General features: G+C 34.4%; 2 protein-coding genes across 2 annotated transcripts in view; one reads left to right on the forward strand and one right to left on the reverse strand.

Moving 5' to 3' along the window:
• LOC125809295 (photosystem II 10 kDa polypeptide, chloroplastic) overlaps positions 1-19,633 on the reverse strand; it is a 204,526-nt gene that overhangs the window by 14,782 nt on the left and 170,111 nt on the right. The gene's annotated exons all lie outside the window — the stretch shown is intronic.
• LOC125809133 (uncharacterized) lies at positions 5,420-11,974 on the forward strand. Its single transcript, XM_049488777.1, has 9 exons — positions 5,420-6,425; positions 7,288-7,417; positions 8,109-8,614; positions 9,012-9,092; positions 9,221-9,319; positions 9,904-10,017; positions 10,103-10,186; positions 11,041-11,112; positions 11,196-11,974. Exons 1-9 carry the CDS (start codon positions 6,105-6,107, stop codon positions 11,460-11,462), a joined length of 1,674 nt encoding a protein of 557 aa, XP_049344734.1. The 5' UTR covers positions 5,420-6,104; the 3' UTR covers positions 11,463-11,974.

Consider the following 19,633-nt stretch of genomic DNA (forward strand, 5'->3'; position numbering starts at 1 on the left):
TATAAGTTGTAATTTTTCTTATAAACATAAAAATTATTCAAGTCGTTAAAAAACATATTTTCATACAGTCTTACTGAATAAGCAAATTAGTTCACAAGCAAGATATATGAATATTTTAAAGTATTGCATTCAGAATTGTAAAATCCTGAAATATCAAAAAAGTCCTAAAATACTTAATTATTTGATGATTTTCCTTATGATTTACCTTTGATTTGTTAAGCCATTGACTAAAGAAATATTGCGACTTCTTAAATTGTGAGGAATGGTAGATAATTTAGTTCATAATTAGGAAATTTTAGAATTTTAATCAAGATTGTAACATGAATATAAGCCCTATCTTTTATGGGGTATACATTGTATCAAAATATTCATATAAAATTAATATCGATCTTAGATAATTTCTTTAATGAAATGTGAAATAAAATTCATTTCAAAATTTACTAAAGTTCAATGTATCCATTACCCAATTCACTCACTTGATCAAATTTAAATTTGCACAAATTTTTAAATAGAAAAAAATTGATTTTGACAAACATGATAGAATTAAATTTGATGGGGACAATCACAAATATTCATCTCATAAATGTTAAATGATCGAAAAACACAATTACAATAGTCATATAAATAGGAAACTTGTATAATAATGTGAACTACAAATGAAAAGAAGGTACATACGCTTAGGCTAATCAATAACTAGTCGAAGACGACGTGAATTGCGTTTTCTTCTCATTTTGCTCGACTGCTCACTCTTTCTGAAAATGTTTTTTAGGTTAATCATGACAGGGAATGTCTCGTATTTATATATATTATAAGTCTTAGGGTTAGGCATGGTAATAAGGCGGAGCGGGATGGGTTACATCATTTGCGGGGCAGGGCGGGTTAGAACTTTTGCGGGTGTGGAGCGAAGCGGGTTCAAATATAATTTTTCAAAATTCACACGGGCCGGGTTGCAGGTTATGAATAAAAAAAATTAATTTCGTAATTTCACATTAATTTTTGTACTAGGTTTGCATCAATTTGAGATTTTCTTTTTTCTTCGAATAAAAAAATGTTTTAATGGCCCAAAAATTAGAAAAAATGAAGTATTAAAATGATATTACATCACTATTGCATTTAATATTTTATTTATTACCTCGAATTCAACCAATTTAAACTATCAAAAAAAAAAAAACTATTAACATATTTATTTTAGCAGGTAAACAAAAAGTAAGCAGTTAACAAAATTTGACTTTTTTGGTTAAAAAATTATTGTTTCTAGTATTTGAAATTTCTTACAAATTTCACAAGGCAGGGTGGAAACAACAAATTGTGCTATGTGGGACGGGGCGGATTGAAATCTTAGTGGGTTTATGCGGATTTGCCCCGCAACCGTTCTGCCTTACCCCATTGCCATCCTAGGGAGTATTTGGTACGAAGGAAAATGTTTTCCATGGAAAATGTTTTCTTGGAAAACAAGTGGACTTTTAACTTATTTTTCTCATGTTTGGTTGGTAATTGAAAAATATCTTTTATTTTTGGCTTGGGACTGGAAAATACTCTTTAAAAAAATAATTTATGATCCGAAAATTAATACTCCCTCCGTCCCATTTTATGTGGCAACATTTGACCGGACACGGAGTTTAAGAAATAAATAAAGGCTTTGAAATGTTTACCAAATTGCACTTTAAAAAGTAGACTCACTTTTCTCTCTCCTCATAAATGTATTGGAGTATTATTTTAAGATTAAGTGGGACCAATAAGGGTAAAAAAGGAATTGTACATTTAAATACTTTCCATATAAGGAAATGTGACATTCTTTTTGGGACTGACCAAAAAGGAAATGTTGCTACATAAAATGGGACGGAAGGAGTATAATTGATCTAGGACGCAACCTTAACATCCAAGCAAGGATGAGATCCCGAAGATCATTACAAAATTTGATCCTGAGATTTGCTCAGAACCTGACCCAGACTTTCGATCCTGAAATATTTTTCAAAAACAATTTTTTTTAAAAATAATTAATCAGGGGGTGGCATTTGGTGGATGGTTGGGGTAGAGGTAGGGGTAGGCGTAAAAATTGAAAAATTTAAATATTTTTTAAAAAAATAATATTTTTTTACGGGAAATGGCGGGGGTGGAGGGGGTTTAAAAAAATTGAAATGTTTTTCATTTTTTATTATTTGTTAATTGTTTTTGTTTGGAAGGGGGGGTTTAGGGGTAGGAAATAAAATTAAAAAGAATTTAATTTTTTTTGAATGGAGGTCAGGTACGGGGTACGGGGTATGGTAAGAAAAAAATAATTAAAGGATGAAGTAGAGTTTTGGAAAATGTTTTCTTTGATTTTAGAAGGAAAGTCATTTTCCTTAAATATGAGGAAAATGAATTGATTTAGAAACATTTACGCCGATCAAACATAGAAAAATTGTAAAATATTTTCTTTAATACAAAACACACCCTTAATCTAGTGTGCCTCTTTATTACGAATTCATTGATATTCAATAGACGTATACTATTGTTAGCCCATACACATATGACATGAAATGAAAACAGACCCACGTGAGACTCAAAATACTGAAAAGATTTCATATCTAAATTTTGGGACTATTAAGATGTGATTTTGAGTTGATCAAGATTGAATTCGCCAGTCTATACTTCATGTATAGTTAAGCAATATTCAGCTTTTTGCGTGTATCACAATGTACAGTAAATATATAACTCATGTATAGGTAAGTTGTATTATATAACGAGTGTGTACTTTCTATGACTTTGGACAAACTATATTGTATAGTTAATGTATATTTTCTATGAGTTTTAGCTATTTTTGATGTAAATGAAAACATATTTATATATTTGTTGTAAACTAATTACTTTATTGTATATATTTTAAACTTGACCAATACATAATTCGAGTCTCTGTTCAATAATTATCAATATTTAACACATTTTACTAAAACGTAATAATAAGTTCAGTTGATATAAATAAATAATTTTAACACTCTTCCCTTGAAAAATATTAACTTAATTATAAGATTCTTGAAAATATTATTTTGTAAAAATGACTTTAAGATTGCAGACCGTGGCCATAAATAGATATTGGTGGAACGTCAATTTTAACATGATCTAGCCAAACAATATCATTAATGTCGAAATGCAACAAAATTTGTATCACTTAATGCCAAGATCAATCCACAACTACTAACATTAAGGTTTTGTATAAATAAATAGTCAACATAAACTTTCAAATCAAGGTTATTTCATTGTCAATCCCTAAAAAAGCAAATCATAATTTATGTGTTATAAATCAATATGTGCACCATAAAAAAATCGAAAACTAAGTGCATGTCCACATTTGTGTATATATTTTTCTGCCCCATCATCATAATATATGTGTTATAAATCAATATGTGCACCATAAAAAAATCGAAAACTAAGTGCATGTCCACATTTGTGTATATATTTTTCTGCCCCATCATTATATTAAGTGCTTGTTCATATTTGACATTTGACATCAAAATAAAGGATAAAAAGTGAAAGACTTCATTCATAAATATATACATGGTGTTTTTAAAAAAAAATTTGAAATTAATGAGTCTATGCTAATAGAAATGAAACAATAACATTTTATTTTATTAAAAAAATGTTTACAAAATTAATTGAACAAAGAAATATATTAGAAAGGGAAAATTAGTAATATTATAAAAAAATAATCAATAATTAATAGGTTAAAAGAATTGTTAAAAAAAGATAATGGGAATAAGTGTAACTTGTTTAACCGCAAAAAAAAAATTTAATGTGGTAAAGCTAAAACATGAAGGGATGTTTATGAATTACCCCTAATTTATTTTTAAATTTAATTTTTTAAAATACAAAAATACTATAACTAAAAGTTATATAGTGAAAAATATATTTTAAGATATTAATTAAAATTCATATAATTTGACTTTTAAGAAGTGGAGTGTGATAGATATTTTAGAAAGAAAAAAATAGCATTTATATTATATATTATATAGTATAATAGAAAAGACAATGAAATATATATAACCAATTGAACTTTGTTTGCTTACATAATAATTGACCCCAATGAAGGAACACAATTTTATATATTTGTTTGAATCTGACTTCTTATCAATTGGTTTAGCTTATTGGAGCAATATCTTTTTTATTTGTTATATATAAATATTACCAATTTTTTAACCTAATCTTTTTACATTACATTATATTATACTAAAATAGGGTTGAGACAAGCCTAGAAAATGTTAAGAATTTACAAGGTAAATCTCCATATGCACATACATCATTTATGAAATTACATACATTAAATAGGTTATTATATTTTATTTCATGTATATAAATTTACTTTAATTTCTAATATCAAATTTAAATATCAGTGTATACTATTGTTTTCCTTCCTATAGTAAAGTAAGAACCTATTTGGACATGTCTTTTTTCCTTTTTCCTTTTTAAAAAAAAAATATTTTTAAAAGAATTATCCCGGAAGATGGATCTTATTTTTTTAAAAAAATTCTTCAATAAAAGATTGTGCTTGCCAATCAATTTTTGTGGCATGTCTAGATTATTCTACCACTCTATAAATAGAGGCTTTGTAAATGCCTTTATTTCATCAAATTCAAATCAGAAAAATTAAACAGCAACACATATAATTATGACTAGTACAAATAAGTTTTCTACAATTTTATTGAAATAAAATAATTAGCTTTTTTTTTATTCATATAATTTTAATTTTTGAAAAAAAAAAACATAGCTCAAACTTTTAAATATCAGTTTCTAATTTCAACTTCAAATACACATTTTTATTATATCCAAACAAAAGACATCACCTTCTTATGTCAAGAAATCCATTTCAACTAAACACCTTAAACCTCCAAAAATTGTGACTGGAATCTGGATAAAGGGGATAAAGCAAAATAAAATGAAAAAGAAAGAAGAAGAAGATAAACAGTGGAAATGGGGTCCCATATCAATGATTATTACTAGTAATTTAGTATTATCAATTTATGTATTGCACTAGAGAAAACTATTTTTCTCTTAATTATAATTAGAGATATCTGTATTGAATTTCTATTAGGTTTTAGGTTCGAGATCTACTTAGATACATAGTCAATTTTGTTACTTTATCAATAATATAGGATTTCTTATAATGAATTTGAATTTAATGGCTTTAATTTAAGTAATTAACATCAAAAAGTTTTTCCAAATGAATTTTGTATAGATCAAATTCAAATTAATCAGATATTAATACAGATATCAAACAATTAATAAGTGTATTGCAAATACTAACATATATATCTCAATGGTTATTGTTATCCTCTCTGTTTATTTGTTAAATCTTTAAACTAAACTCCTCTCTCTCACACACACTAAAAATAATAATTCCACACATTCTCTCTATCATCATCACTTTCTCTCTCTCTCACACACATTACACACAGTCTCTGGCTTTTTGAACTTTTTAACCTTATGTATAACACCTTTTTCACAAGGATTCCCTGAAAAAGCCTAGGGTTTCTTCACCCAAAATAAGAAATGATAGAGAAGAGGTGAAGAAGAAGAATCAAGATTTGTTTGCAATACACTCTGTTTTCCCTCTTTTTTCTAACCAGTGGACGGTTGTGTTTTAACTGATTTTCATAATGGTCATTGTAATCCAGTTAAAGATGGAAACTTTGTGATTGTTCAAGTCAAAAAAGTGCGAGTCTTGTGTCTATATTTATTGGGGATTGCTTTTTTGGAAACGTACATGTGAAGCAAATTAGTGTTTTTTTTGTTTTTTGTCTTTTTGGTTTCTTATCTCATCTACCAACTGCCACTCTCCATCTATTACTGCGTGAAGATGGAATCTTCTGGATCTTGTCTTTACTTGTTTTTGCTACTTGGATGTTTGGATTTGACGAATTTATGATCTGGGTTTTGTTTTATATGGCTCAAAAGGGTTTCTTTAGTGAGATTAGCAGATAATGACTGTTATTCATGATATGATGATTTCACAGGTTTGGTCAAATGAGTTGTTCTCATATCAAAATGATGGGTACCAATAGCAATTTTTGGAAATTTGGGGTTTGGGTGTTGTAGTTCTGTTCAGTTAGGTGTGTATATTTAGTTTAGTAATGGAGGACATTGGCTTATTTAAACAAGCTTGGATGTGGCTGCAATCGAAGAAAGATTGTTATTCGGTTGTAAGGACAGCTGCTGGCTGTCTTAGGGATAAAGTTGGAATCTTTAATGAGCGGATTTGGCCAATTGTTTGCTGTGGGTGCGCAATACTGGGAAAATTGCTCTTTATCTTGTTCAGATACTGGAAGGATTGTTTAGTGAGAGGCTGTAAATCATTCTTTGCACTTGGATCCGCAGCACTGCTCCTTATTATGTGGAGCTGTTTTCTAAGTTTGACATCACTGTCTTGTCTGGTCTACGTGCTCCTTAGTATGGTATGGTTCTATTCCATTTCCTTTAATTTCCTGTATGGTTCGTGACTTAGCAAGATCTGGTTCCTCTTCATTAATTGGTGATTAACTAGCTTGATCCTGGATTTATTGCACATGCATTGTACTAGTAAGACATATAATGACATATCAAATAAGAACTTGAACATATCTACAAGTTTATTGATTTTACCTAAAGCTCATTGGTCAAGTTGGACATGAATTGAATGCTGCAGTTGTGCACTAGTATCTTTTGCAGGATAAACTACAAGCAAGTACTACAGTTTTGGTTCTTGTGATGATCTTTTCATAGTCTTCATAAAATCAAATAAGTTAACTTTGTCTTATTGTCACATGAACAATTATGTGTTGCTTGTTGATGTTCAAGTTTATTATGTTGGGGTCTTACTTTTACCTACTTAGATATCCAACTCATTGAAGGTTGTACTAGAGATAAAAGCAAAGTTCCACTCTTTTCCCTGTGTTTTAGGCCATACAGATGTGCATACAGATATCTGAAGTATATATTGAAATTCAAACTTTTCCGAACTCAAATAGGTTATTATAATTTATAGCTCAATTAGAGTGCTTGAACTTCAACTTCATCTCTAGTTCTTGAATGATAAAGGGTAAACATAGATGGTTGGTGAAAATAGTCTCTTCTATCTTCTTGTTTAGTTTTGTGCCAGTACTACTCATTGGCCTCTCTGCTTGGTGAAAAAATATACTCAGTATGCTATTCTACTTGTTTCATTTCCCATTTCAGATGGTCTTTTGAGACTGTTCCGTGTTCTTTTGCAGAATCACTTTGTTTTCAAATGCTCACTAGTGAGGTGCTGATGATATGTTATGTTGATTTGCCTTTCAGGGTGCTGCAGGGGCTGCTGTTCAGTATTTGGGTTGCACTCCTGGGCTTTTCATTGTTGGGCTCTTCGCTATTTTAGTTTTGTGGATGTATGCCAACTTTTGGATTACTGGTGTATTGTTTATAGTTGGAGGTAGGTTTGTTTTGTAGTTCAACCAAATTACTTAATTTCTTGTGCATTGATTCTTGTCATTCATGGATGAAACCATTCTATTCAGTAAAAAGTGAGACCTAATAAATGGACGCACGACTAGATAGCTTGACACCATTATAAAGGTGATGCTATTGCTAACTTGAATCTCTTCAAGTCTTCATTACCTGAGATTTTGTTTAAATATTATATGCAACCAAAAGTAAATATATCACTATTTTATATGTTCTAAAACATTCTGATGGGGAAGAAAACTTAGTAAGGCATTTGTTTTAAGCTTGGGCTGGGCTAGCAAAAAATCAGATAAGCATAATTTTGAACATTCAAAGGCCGACTGGTGACTTTCAAAGGTATTGTCTCAGTCCAGCCAGGTGGATCTTGCTGTAGACATAGGATCTGGAGTATTTGGTGTGTGGACTGAATCTATTTTGTTAGCTTGTAATTTCCCTGTACTGGAAACACATGCAACTTATTAGAAAAGTTTAAAATAGGACAGAAAGATGATATTATGGAATTGATCCTACTTGTTTGACTTGTTTTTACACACCTTATGGTATTGCTTCTATCTGATATATTTCTCAAGTTCACTTTCCCAGTGCAACACATGTATGTATGATATACTGTATTTTCAGAAGGTATGCATCCTTTGATCCTTGTCTTTGTGGTTTTGTAGGTTATCTATTTTCATTAAACCATGCAAGACTTGTGGTATTAATGGCTACCATATATGCTATGTATTGTGTTAAAGTTCGAGTTGGATGGCTTGGAGTTTGTCTCTCAATAAATCTCGCTTTCCTCTCAAATGACTTAGTGAATTACTTACTCCAGTGGTGTGACAATTTGAGTGAAGGCACACATGTTGAAGATTTTAAAGAGTCTGAAACATTTACTGAGGATGACTTCTCCACAGATTATGAGTCATCAGTTCCTGTGGATGAACCTGAAAAGGTTGAAAAGGTTCACGCTTGCAAAACATTCAGCGACGCTGCTTCTACTTCTACTTCATCAGTTGTAACCAAACAGATAGAACTCCCAGCTAAGCCTGTAGTTAGAGAAGATGCAAGTTCAATAATTGAGATGAAGCGGATATTAGATAGTGCGGATCATTATGAAGCACTAGGGGTTTCTCGGCATAAGAAAATTGACACTTTACTGTTGAAAAAAGAATATCGTAAAAAGGTGTGCCACTTTCTTTTCATGCCTATGCATTATCTATCATGTGACAGGCTTTAAAGCCAAGTGATGAGTTTGAGAGACATCTACCTGAGTTCCATTTTCAATTTACCCTAACGAATTAGAATGTATCAAATTGATGTTGATTACTCATCCGTCTTTTTGATATCCCTACATGTCAGATCTATACTACTAACTTGGGGTTTTGGAAATATTGTGTGCGACGATATAATCTGAGAGATTTTAAACCTTTTGATTAGTTTGATGGGTTTGAAGTGGGCGTCAAAATGTCCGTTTCTTTGACGCAAGATAACAAAATTTCATGTCTGATCCGATGGTATATTTACTTTCCGTCTAGACAAAGTTCAGATTGATGCTAATTTTACATACATGAAATGCGCAGGCAATGCTTGTGCACCCGGACAAAAACATGGGAAGTCCACTTGCCAGTGAATCATTTAAGAAACTTCAATGTGGATATGAGGTGATCACTATTTTAATAGTTAAATTATCTGTTAATTGCTGTTATAATACTATTGTTGGCTTGCTTCCTATTAGTTTGAGATGCAAACGTACTGCTATGGTTTTCTAATACTATCACTTGCTTTTCAGGTTCTTTCTGATGCTGTCAAGAAGCGAGACTATGATGAGCAACTCAGAAAGGAAGAATCTAAGAGTGTAATGCAAAAATCACCTAGCACGTCCAACCAGGTCTGTTCAAGTGTTTGACTGAACTTCATTTATCTCCAGTAACCCTATCAGAATTCAACATCTTATCCTGCATACAAAATTATCCAAGCGGGAAAAGTTTCAATGACAGCTAGTTTTATCTCTTTAACTGGGAAAGACTAGATTCAGTGTCTGCCCTGTCCTTCATTTGAACTGTCGTAGCCCTATTCTTGCAATGATGACACCAAATTAAATTATGTAATACTTGTTGCCCAACCAATAAGATCCATGTCAAAGCGTGATAAGCTTTCAAGGTGAAACAACAATTTCGGTGAGAATGCAGAAATTGTATGGTATCCTGGAACTTTCAGAAGAAAGAATTTCTTTTGGAATGAGAAGTTCAACGTCACAATCTAAGACCTGTTCAGCTTTATGATCTAAGGGAAACTCATGCAAATAGTTATTGATGGATGTAAAAAATAAAATAAAAATAAAGGATGCCTTTCTTGCAAGCCACCAGTTCCATGTCAATTTCTTTGAGGTCATAAATAAGATGCCAAAGTTGATCTTCAGATGTTAAAAAGGAAGGCTTAATATTTACAAATGACTTATCTGGTATGGTGCAGGAATCCTCCAACTACTGCTCAGAAGAGTCGAGGCGTATCCACTGCACAAAATGTGGCAACTCACACATTTGGATCTGCACCAATAGGACAAAGGTCAAGGCAAGATGGTGCCAGGTTGGACAATCATTAAATTGTCTATTATGGTTGCTATTCCTCTCTTTCACTTGTTCAAATTTTAATGAAAGCTACTGGTGTACAGGATTGTTGTCAATATCACCAAGCCAAAGATGGGGATGGATGGGTAGAGTACAAAGGATCATTGGTTTTTAATAGACCACAAAAGGTATCTAAATTTCACAGTAATTTATATTATCTTGAAAGATTCATGCGAAGTAGTGTTCAATTTGGTTCATTTACCAGTTCGATAGATAAAAGTGTCATTTAGGAACATATTATCATTTCCTGAAAATCTTTGAATTAGAGTATTTTTTTATTATGGGTTCTTAAAGCAAGGCAAACATTTTAATGTCATGTTATACTTGTGACTTAGGTCACAAGTTCGAGTCCTGCGCCATGCAAACTAAGTTCGGCATTTAAGTGGAGAAGGGCAGAGGATTGGGTCCATTATCTCTGAATTTTGAAAGTGTTGGCCCCAAACAGATATTATAGTCTCAAAAAAAGCTGCACGTTATACTAGATCATTACTGTCAAGTTCGATATTCAATAGATATTGTAGGAAGCAATTTATCAAAAAATATAAATACTTAGATTATTCAAAATATTTGGACTCTTGTACTTAATGGTTACCTTGGCTTCATTACCAAGCTTCGAATTGTTGATGGTGCAACGAAGCAAGTCCATCATCTGTCTCTAGGATTTTCCTCTGGTTTGGTCAAATCTTAACATGGTTTATGTGATCAAGTTAACGGTATATAGGGTGGTTCTCCACTTTTTAACTGTCTATGAATTACTGTATTTATGTGCTTAGAGGGTACAATCAAATTATTAACACTCTGGCCAATTAGTGTGGCACTACTATCAAATGTCAACTCCAAAGAGTTGAAGTCAGCATCTAGCTGCACATGAACAGTGGTTTCCCTTCCTTTCAGATGCAATTTTGTTGATCATGCTTTCTCTCGATGTGCACCCATAAGATGCTCATTCTTCATAATGTTTGTTAATATACTTGTAATTCAGGCGGAGATACCTCGTGCTTTCGTTTGTGCTGAAGGCAAGATATTTGATGTGTCAGAATGGGCCATATGTCAGGTCAGTATTCTCTGTCATTATGAAAAAGGTGGAAATATGACCTTTGCTGCTAGTACTTGTATTTACGAATCTCCTCTGTGCAGGGCATGGCTTGTAGACCCAATACCCATAGACCGAGTTTCCATGTGAACATGGTTGGATTAGAGAAATCATCCCAGAGATCCAATTCAAGTAGGTACCCGTGGGATTTTGATGCTGAGATGACAGATGAAGATGAAGAATTCGAGCTGTGGCTCCAGCAAGCTCTAGCATCTGGACTTTTTTGTGAGACGCCAAAGCGGAGAAAAACTTGGAGTCCTTTCAAGTTGAATCAGATGAAAGGAAAGAAGCAATGGAGAAGGTCTTCATGAGTTACATGCATCATAATTGGTTACGATGCTCAGATGCCATTTTTGTGATGATTCAACATCCACTGCCCCCTAAAATCAGGACAAAATGAAAAACGAGGATACAAAGACATGATGTGATATCTTAAGGTTTCATATGCATCAACATGGAGATGACCAAGCTTCTCATCAGGGGAGAGCTCATCTGTTGGCTTGGCTAAACAAGTATAAATGTGCTGGTTAGCTGATCCATTTGTATATATCATCCTAATTATCCGGCTTGCGTACACACCACCCTTTCTAGACTATGTGGGATTACACTAGATATGTTGTATCCTAATTATCCGGCAGCATTTATCTATTGCAATGCTCAGTTTTGAGCTAGATCCTTTGAATTGATTAGGAGGAACAAAACTGAGCAAATCTTTGTACATCTGAAGATCCTGCCTGGACTTGGACTACTTGAGGTGCAATAAATTTCAGAGAAAAAAAATTGTACTCTTCTGTGCAATGCAGTTGTAGGACAATTTATACTGTTGATCCCGCTGCATTCCACATATTTAAACACGAGATCTACATTCTTTCCTTCTGATACCTTTATGTGAAGTTAATAGATTTGGACACAGCGAGAGTTTAGTACATTATACTGTTTTTCTTCTCTTGGATAGATTTGGATCTATTGGGTGCAAATGTAATCCAAATTTTAGATCCTTGTTTGAGCAAATAAGCATTAAAATTTATGGTTCTTTGGGACTAATTAAGAGTAGTCAGATCATGATCATCTTTCAACGAAACTGAGACACTAGCTGATGTAAAATCTGATCCTAATTTCATAAATTGCAAAGAGTTTAATAGTTTTTCTTTTGTTTTCAAACTTGCACTAGCCTTTTATCACTTTGTTCAGAGTACACTGAAGTTTGCCTAGTAAAAGATGCTTTGCACAAGATCAGAGACAATCTGAGATAATATATCTTTTCTGTAAAGTCCAAAGATCAAAACTGAATTGTTCAAACCCAAGAGAACATAATCTGTAGCCTCCAAACCCTTGGCTCTTCCACATTCGTTCCCTCGTATAATTTCTTTGGCTAACGTCACAGTTCATCTTCCTCTAAATCCTGTTATAAATCTCTGGATGCCAGCAAAATCTGGTACCATCTTCACTTTAGAGAAGTTACCTTGCTTCTTAGTCTCAATGTAGTGGACTAGGAATTTGCTCTGTTCATCACCATTTGTCTGCAGCAACATGATGAAAGGGCATTAATAAACAAATATAAAATGGACATTTTTTGCAATGAGAGTTCCAAACTAAACATGCCTATCAAGTCCTGCTTTAAATATCTCTTTTACAGTCAATAAACAAACATTCTTTTTTTGAGAAATAAGTTAGTATTCTGTATCTCTATTAATATTTGGAAATAATCGTACAAACATTTACTATCTTTCATTCCAGGTTAGTTGTTCTTGCAATATTTAAGTGACTTAAACAGTTAAACCCTTGCAAAAGTAGTGGAGCATCCTAGAAAGAATGTACACACTCATGAATAAATCAAGGACTCCCTTAAGGTAAAAGAAGTAAGACATTATGAGTGAGAAGTTCATATTCATCTTGTAAGATTGGTCATTGTGAGCCAATGAGGTGCCAGAGCTTGCCATTATCGAATGACAAGATAAATGGGAAAGAGTAAAAAGCTTGATCCAGAACATGGATAGTTACCTCAAATGCAAAGAAACCGCCAGGTTTCAACATCGAAACAGCTCCATCGCAGAGATGGATAAGGTCATTCATACCACTTGCTCCACCGTCTAATGCTAGTCTAGGTTCATGTCTACCAACTTCAGCTTGTAGTCCACCAATATCTTTGCTTGGAATATACGGTGGATTACTGACCAGTCCCACAAATTGTCCTTCATCATCTCTCAAAGGCTCAAACCAAGATCCTTGCTTTACATGCACTTTTTCCTGGCACAAACATGCAAGACAATACTCTATTCAAAATTTGCATCCCTAAAAGTTTAGTCAATGATTAAACTCTATTTCATTGATTTCTGATCAAGAAAGCCCAAATTCTCATTTTTCTTCAGCCACAAATATTTAAGAATCACAACTTTTGCTAAACTAGTCAATTCTACAATTATAGCAGTTAGCTTTAAAGATCAACTAGCTTGAGAAAATCAACTATGAAAATACAGTAACATAGAAGTAAAATCTCAAAGAGGAACCATACTAAGAGCAACAAGCAACCACAACTACGCCTCAGTCAAGTTGGGTTCAGCTCTATGAATCCCCGCCTTCATTTAAGCTCTTCAAACCATACTAAGAGCAACAAGTAACAACTACGCCTCAGCCCCAAACAAGTTGGGCTATATGAATCCCCGCTTTCATTTAAGCTCATTTCAAACCATACTAAGAGCAACAACAACTACGCCTCGGTCCCAAACAAGTCGGGGTCCACTATATGAATCCCCGCCTTCATTTAAGCTCATTTCAAACCGTACTAAGAGCAACAACAACTATGCCTCAGTCCCAAACAAGTTGGGTTCAGCTCTATGAATCCCCGCCTTCATTTAAGCTCTTCAAACAGTACTAAGAGCAACAAGCAACAACTACGCCTCAGTTTCAAACAAGTTGGGGTCAGTTATATGAATTCCCGCTTTCATTTAAGCTCATTGCTAACCATACTAAGAGCAACAACAACTACGCCTCAATCTCAAACAAGTTGGGGTCGGCAATATGAATCCCGCTTTCATTTAAGCTCATTTCAAACCATACTAATCGCAACAAGAAAATTGCATAAAATACTAACCTCCAATTCATACCTCTGCACATTATAAGATGCAACTGCAGTAGCAACGGGGCTTAAATCAGTAGCCACAACTCTACCAGAACTACCCAAAATCCTTGCAATCCCAATAGCAAGTGCACCACTTCCAGTCCCCAAATCAGCCCACAATCCTTCCCTTAACTCCTCATTCTCCTTAATAGCATCATCCACAAGGTCCACAATCAGCTCAGTCTCTGGCCTTGGAATCAAAACCCCTTCTTGAACACTCAAAACCAAATCCCTCCAATGTTCACAACCAACAACATACTGAAATGGCCTTCTTTCTTCTACCCTTTGTTTCCACAACATATATAGTTCTTCCAAAGACGCCCGAATTGAAACTGAGCTATTATCATTGTAATTTTTTTGGGGTTGTTGCAAGAACGATTTGGGTGCTTGAATTGCATCTTCAACAAGCCAATTTAGCTCTCTGAGCAACAATTCGGCGTCTGGACCATTGTCCAGTTCCAAGAAAGTGGAACCCACAGAAGAAGTTAGGGATTTAGCCCAAAGGTGCCATTTTTTGAGGTCTGATATGGTTGTTTTGAAGGTGGGTGGCCTTAAAAATAGCGGTTTTTGAAGTTTCACTGAGGTAGCTGGAGATGAAACAGAGCAACATGAAATGGGTCGAATGAAGCTTAGCCTCATTTCTTCAAAATCTGTCGCAAATCGCAATCTTCTTTCGGATACTTTAGCCCCATTTCTTTTGTTGGTTTAGACCCGCTGTTTGGTATTTGTTTCGAGGCCCAATTAAATTTGATGCTGCTCTTTACTTCGGTTACTAATACTTACAGTTTCCCTCAACTTAATTACTACTAATAATAAAGGGGCTGGGGTTTGACAAATAAAGACGGAGGTCGTTTAATAATAAGATTAAGAACAAGAGGAGTTTGAGAAAATATGAGCAGATTGATTGTTCTGCTGTTTGTACGCTTTATTTATAGACTTTGTACATGTTTATGATTAATATAAGAATCCTTATCTACTATGTATTCTAAAGGAAGAGTAATCCTTTTGTTACAATGAATAAGCTACAATAATCTAATTCTAGTTGATCATGGACTCTAATAGCCCCCTGCAAGATCATGTTCTGGAGCGAACCATGAGCTTGGATCGAAGATTGAGGAACCGACTTGTGCCAACAACTTTGATAAAGATATCTGCAATCTGATTTTGAGATGAAACATAGTGAACCACTAAAGATTGATCCTCAACCATCTCTCGGATAAAGTGATAATCAAGACGAATATGCTTTGATCGTTGATGGATGACAGGATTCCGAGATAAGAATTGTGCATTAAGATTATCACAAAAGACTATGGGAGGTGCAATGAGTGGAGAATATAGTTCACTGATAAGTTGTTGGACCCATATTAATTCAGTAGTTGCAAAGGCTAAAACACGATACTCAACTTTAGTACTTGAGTGGGCGACAACCTTTTGTTTTCGCGAAGACCAACTGATTAAGTTACCTCCATAGAATAGTGCAAAGCCATGTTGGGAGTGACTATCATCAGGATCAGAGATCCAACCAGCATCTGAAAAGGTCACAAGACTAGAATCAGACATAGGTCGTAGTAAGAGGCCATCATGAATTGATCCTTTTAGATATCGAAGTATGCGCTTGATAGCTGACCAATGAGCAACAGTGGGTGATTGCATAAATTGGCATACTCGATTGACTGCGTAGGATATTTCTGGCCTAGTGATGGTAACATATTGAAGAGCACCAACGACACTACGATATAAATGAGCATCAGACAGAGGATCACCAGAAAGAATAAGTCGCGATCCAGGTTCAGTCGGATTAGAAATATGCTTAGCATCAGCCATGTTTGTTCGACGAAGTAAGTCACAAATATAACTGCCTTGAGATAAAATGATCCCATTTGATGATGGAGAGACTTCAATACCAAGAAAATAATGTAAAGAACCAAGATCTTTGAGAGAGAATTGCTGATTAAGAATGTGAATAAATGTAGTGATGAAATCACTATCACTACCAGTTATAATAAGGTCATCCACATAGACAAGAACATATGTTGTATGCTTAGAAGCTTGCTGCACAAAAAGAGAAGAGTCAGATAAACAAGAGAGGAAGCCAATGCCGAGGAGAAAAGCCTTTAACTTATTGAACCAAGCACGTGGTGCTTGTTTGAGGCCATATAAGGCCTTGTTCAATTTGCATACGAAATGTGGCCGATGAAGATCAACAAATCCTTTCGGTTGCTCCATAAACACTTGGTCAAAGAAATCATCATTTAAGAACGCATTGTTGATGTCAAGTTGCCGAACAGACCACTTGTTTGTCACAGCCAAAGACAAGATTAGTCGAACAGTTGTGGGCTTAACGACGGGACTAAAAGTATCAAAGTAAACAACACCCTCCTCTTGGTGAAAACCTTTAGCTACAAGACGAGCTTTGTGACGTTCAATTGATCCATCGACTTTCCTCTTAATCCTGTAGACCCATTTACAACCAACAATGTTAGAGTTAGACGGTAGTGGAACTAATGTCCATGTCTTATTTCGTATAAGAGCTAAAAATTCTATCTGCATAGCGTGGTGCCACTCAGGAAATTTGGAGGCTTGATGATAAGTTGTAGGTTTTGGAGTGTGATAGGGATCAGGGGGTAGAGAATGGCGAGATGTTATAAGAGCTTTTGGTTTTAGAGAATTGGTTTTACTTCGAATAACCATATGATGGCGAGAGGTGTCCGAGGGGCGAAAATAGGAAGGAGTTATGGTCGGGTAAGAGAAATCAGTAGATGGTGGTAAATGCTCAGGTGGGTCAGTGAATGGTACATGCTCTATTTGTTGAGGAGCCGAAAGGGATACAGTAGAGGGCACATTTGTATGATTAGGTTGCTCATATGAAGGGATAAATGATGCAACTGGAATATTTGATAATGACCTTGGAGCGATAAAGTGTGTAGGAGAATGTGAACGCACTTGTTGAGAAGCTTGATCGAGTAAAGAGAAAGATGTGTTGCTAGAATGAGACGATGGACAAGAGGATTTTGGGATCGGCAACATGGAGAAATAAGGGAAAGTATTTTCATCAAATACAAAGTGGCGAGTAATATAGATTCGAGAGGAAGCAACATGATAACAGAGGTAACCTTTGTGATGAGAACTATACTCGATAAAGACACAAGAAAGAGATCGAAAATCAACTTTATGATGATTGTAGGGTCGAAGAAAAGGATAACAAAGGCAACCAAAAATTTTAAGAAAACCATAATCAAGAGAACTTTTGTAAAGTAATTAATATGGCGATTTGTAAGACAAAGAAAAAGATATGGTAATATTGGATAAGTATGTAGCAGTGGTAAAATCATGCTCCCAAAATTGAAAAGGAAGAGAGGCATGAGAAAGAAGAGCGAGTCCTTTTTCAATTATGATTTGATTTTGGCGTTCCGATGCACCATTTTGTTGAGGTGTATAAGGACAAGAGATACGATGATGAATACCATGATTTTGTAAAAAAGACGATACATTTCGGTACTCACCTCCCCAATCAGTTTGGACTGGTTTTATTTTAGTTCCAAATTGCGTTTCAATTAAAGCCTTAAATTGAGTGAAAAACTGAAAGACTTGAGATTTATGTGACATGAAATATATCCAACTAAATTTGGTGCAATCATCAATGAATAAAACAAAGTAGGAAGATCCATTAATAGAAGAAACGGGTGAAGGTCCCCAAACATCGGAATAAATTAATTGAAAAGGACTACTGCTAAAAACATGAGAATGAGAAAAAGGGTAAGCGTCTACTCTTTCCTAGTTGACAAGGTTCGCAAACAGTAGGAAATTCAGAACTAGAAATAGGTAGCCTAAAGTTAGACACAAGCCGTCGAAGTAGAGCTTAATTTGGATGAGCCAATCGACAGTGCCAACTAAGGCTGGCAAACGGACCGGTTTTTATCCGGTCCGGTTCCCGTACCGGTAAGACCGGTACCGGTTGAACCGGTAAGGAACCGGTCTTATAGGTACCAGAACCGGTACCGAAACGGAACCCGGTTTTTTATCCGGTTGATCCGGTCCGGTAAGAACCGGTTCCGGTCCGGTTCAACGGTCAATTTGATTTTTTTTTTTTTTTTTTTTTTTTAAAATGTGAACGTTAAAGGAGCCGTTGGGCCCTTTTAGCCGTTGGGCTGGGGCCCAAAACGGCTCCAAACAGCCCCCCCACCCCTCTCTACCCCTTAACACTATAAATATATCACATTTTTTCATTTAAATCACAAATTCACAAACTATAAATATCTTATAAAATCTCTTAATTTTCAATCTCTCATAAATTCATAATTATTATTTTGTGATATTGACTTGGAGTTCGAATTTCAGAGATTTATTTGAAGTAAATCGGAAGCTTCAATTGGCATCTCTCAATTCCGGCTTTGGTTATACGTCTACTTTTACGTAGACGTTCGGTACATTCGTTCCAACTTTAATTTTTTATTTGTTTATTAATTAAGTTATTTTATTTTTTTGTTATATTATCTTTGCTTGTTTTTCATAATATTAATTATTTTAAACTTGAACATGAATTTTGAAAAATATAGTGGTAAAAGACCAATGTCGGAAAGAAAAAATAATAGGGGAGGAGGAAGTAGTTCTAATTCTAAAAATTTGCCACCTCCTAGATTTAGAATTAATACTAATGATTATACTCATGTTGATGAAACTTCTTTTACACGAGACTCACGACCTATTGAATTTAATTCCGAAAATGAAGTAGATCATGAAACTTTAAATAGATGTTTTACTAATTTTGAGGAAGAATTAGATGAGGAAGTAGAAATAAATGAGGAAGATGATGAGACCCCTACCCCTACTAGTCCGGCTACCGAATTACCGGAACAAGATGAAGTCCCCTCTTTACCTACTTTTTCAAAGACCGTTGTACGTGTTAAAAGATCTTTAGTATGGAAATTTTTGGTACAAAATGAGGAAAAAACTACTGTTACTTGCACGAAATGTAAATTGATCATGAAACATGTAACTACGGGTACACAAGGGGGAACGGGACGACTAAGAACACATTTGAGAAAGTGTAATAAAGAATTTGCTCGCCTAGATGATATAGAAAGGGCTAATAGAAATGGAATACCTCAACCTGAAAATTCTATGGGAGCTGGAGGTTCTAATATGGTTCAAAGTGTATTAAATATGACTAACCCGGCTAGCCGAAGCACACACCGCACATATAGTAAAGAAAAAGATCGTAGAGAATTAGCTAAAATGGTTGCTGTTTGTGGTTTGCCTTTTTCATTTCCTTCACATCCTGGTTTTATTCAGTATATTCGAGAATTGTATAACCCAGATTATGAAGGTATTCCAAGAAGTACAATTAAAAGTGATCTTTTTAAA

Source organism: Solanum verrucosum, unplaced genomic scaffold (genome assembly GCF_900185275.1).
Source record: "Solanum verrucosum unplaced genomic scaffold, falcon-dt-bn FXZP01000277.1, whole genome shotgun sequence".
In the NCBI taxonomy this organism is placed as follows: domain Eukaryota; kingdom Viridiplantae; phylum Streptophyta; class Magnoliopsida; order Solanales; family Solanaceae; genus Solanum; species Solanum verrucosum.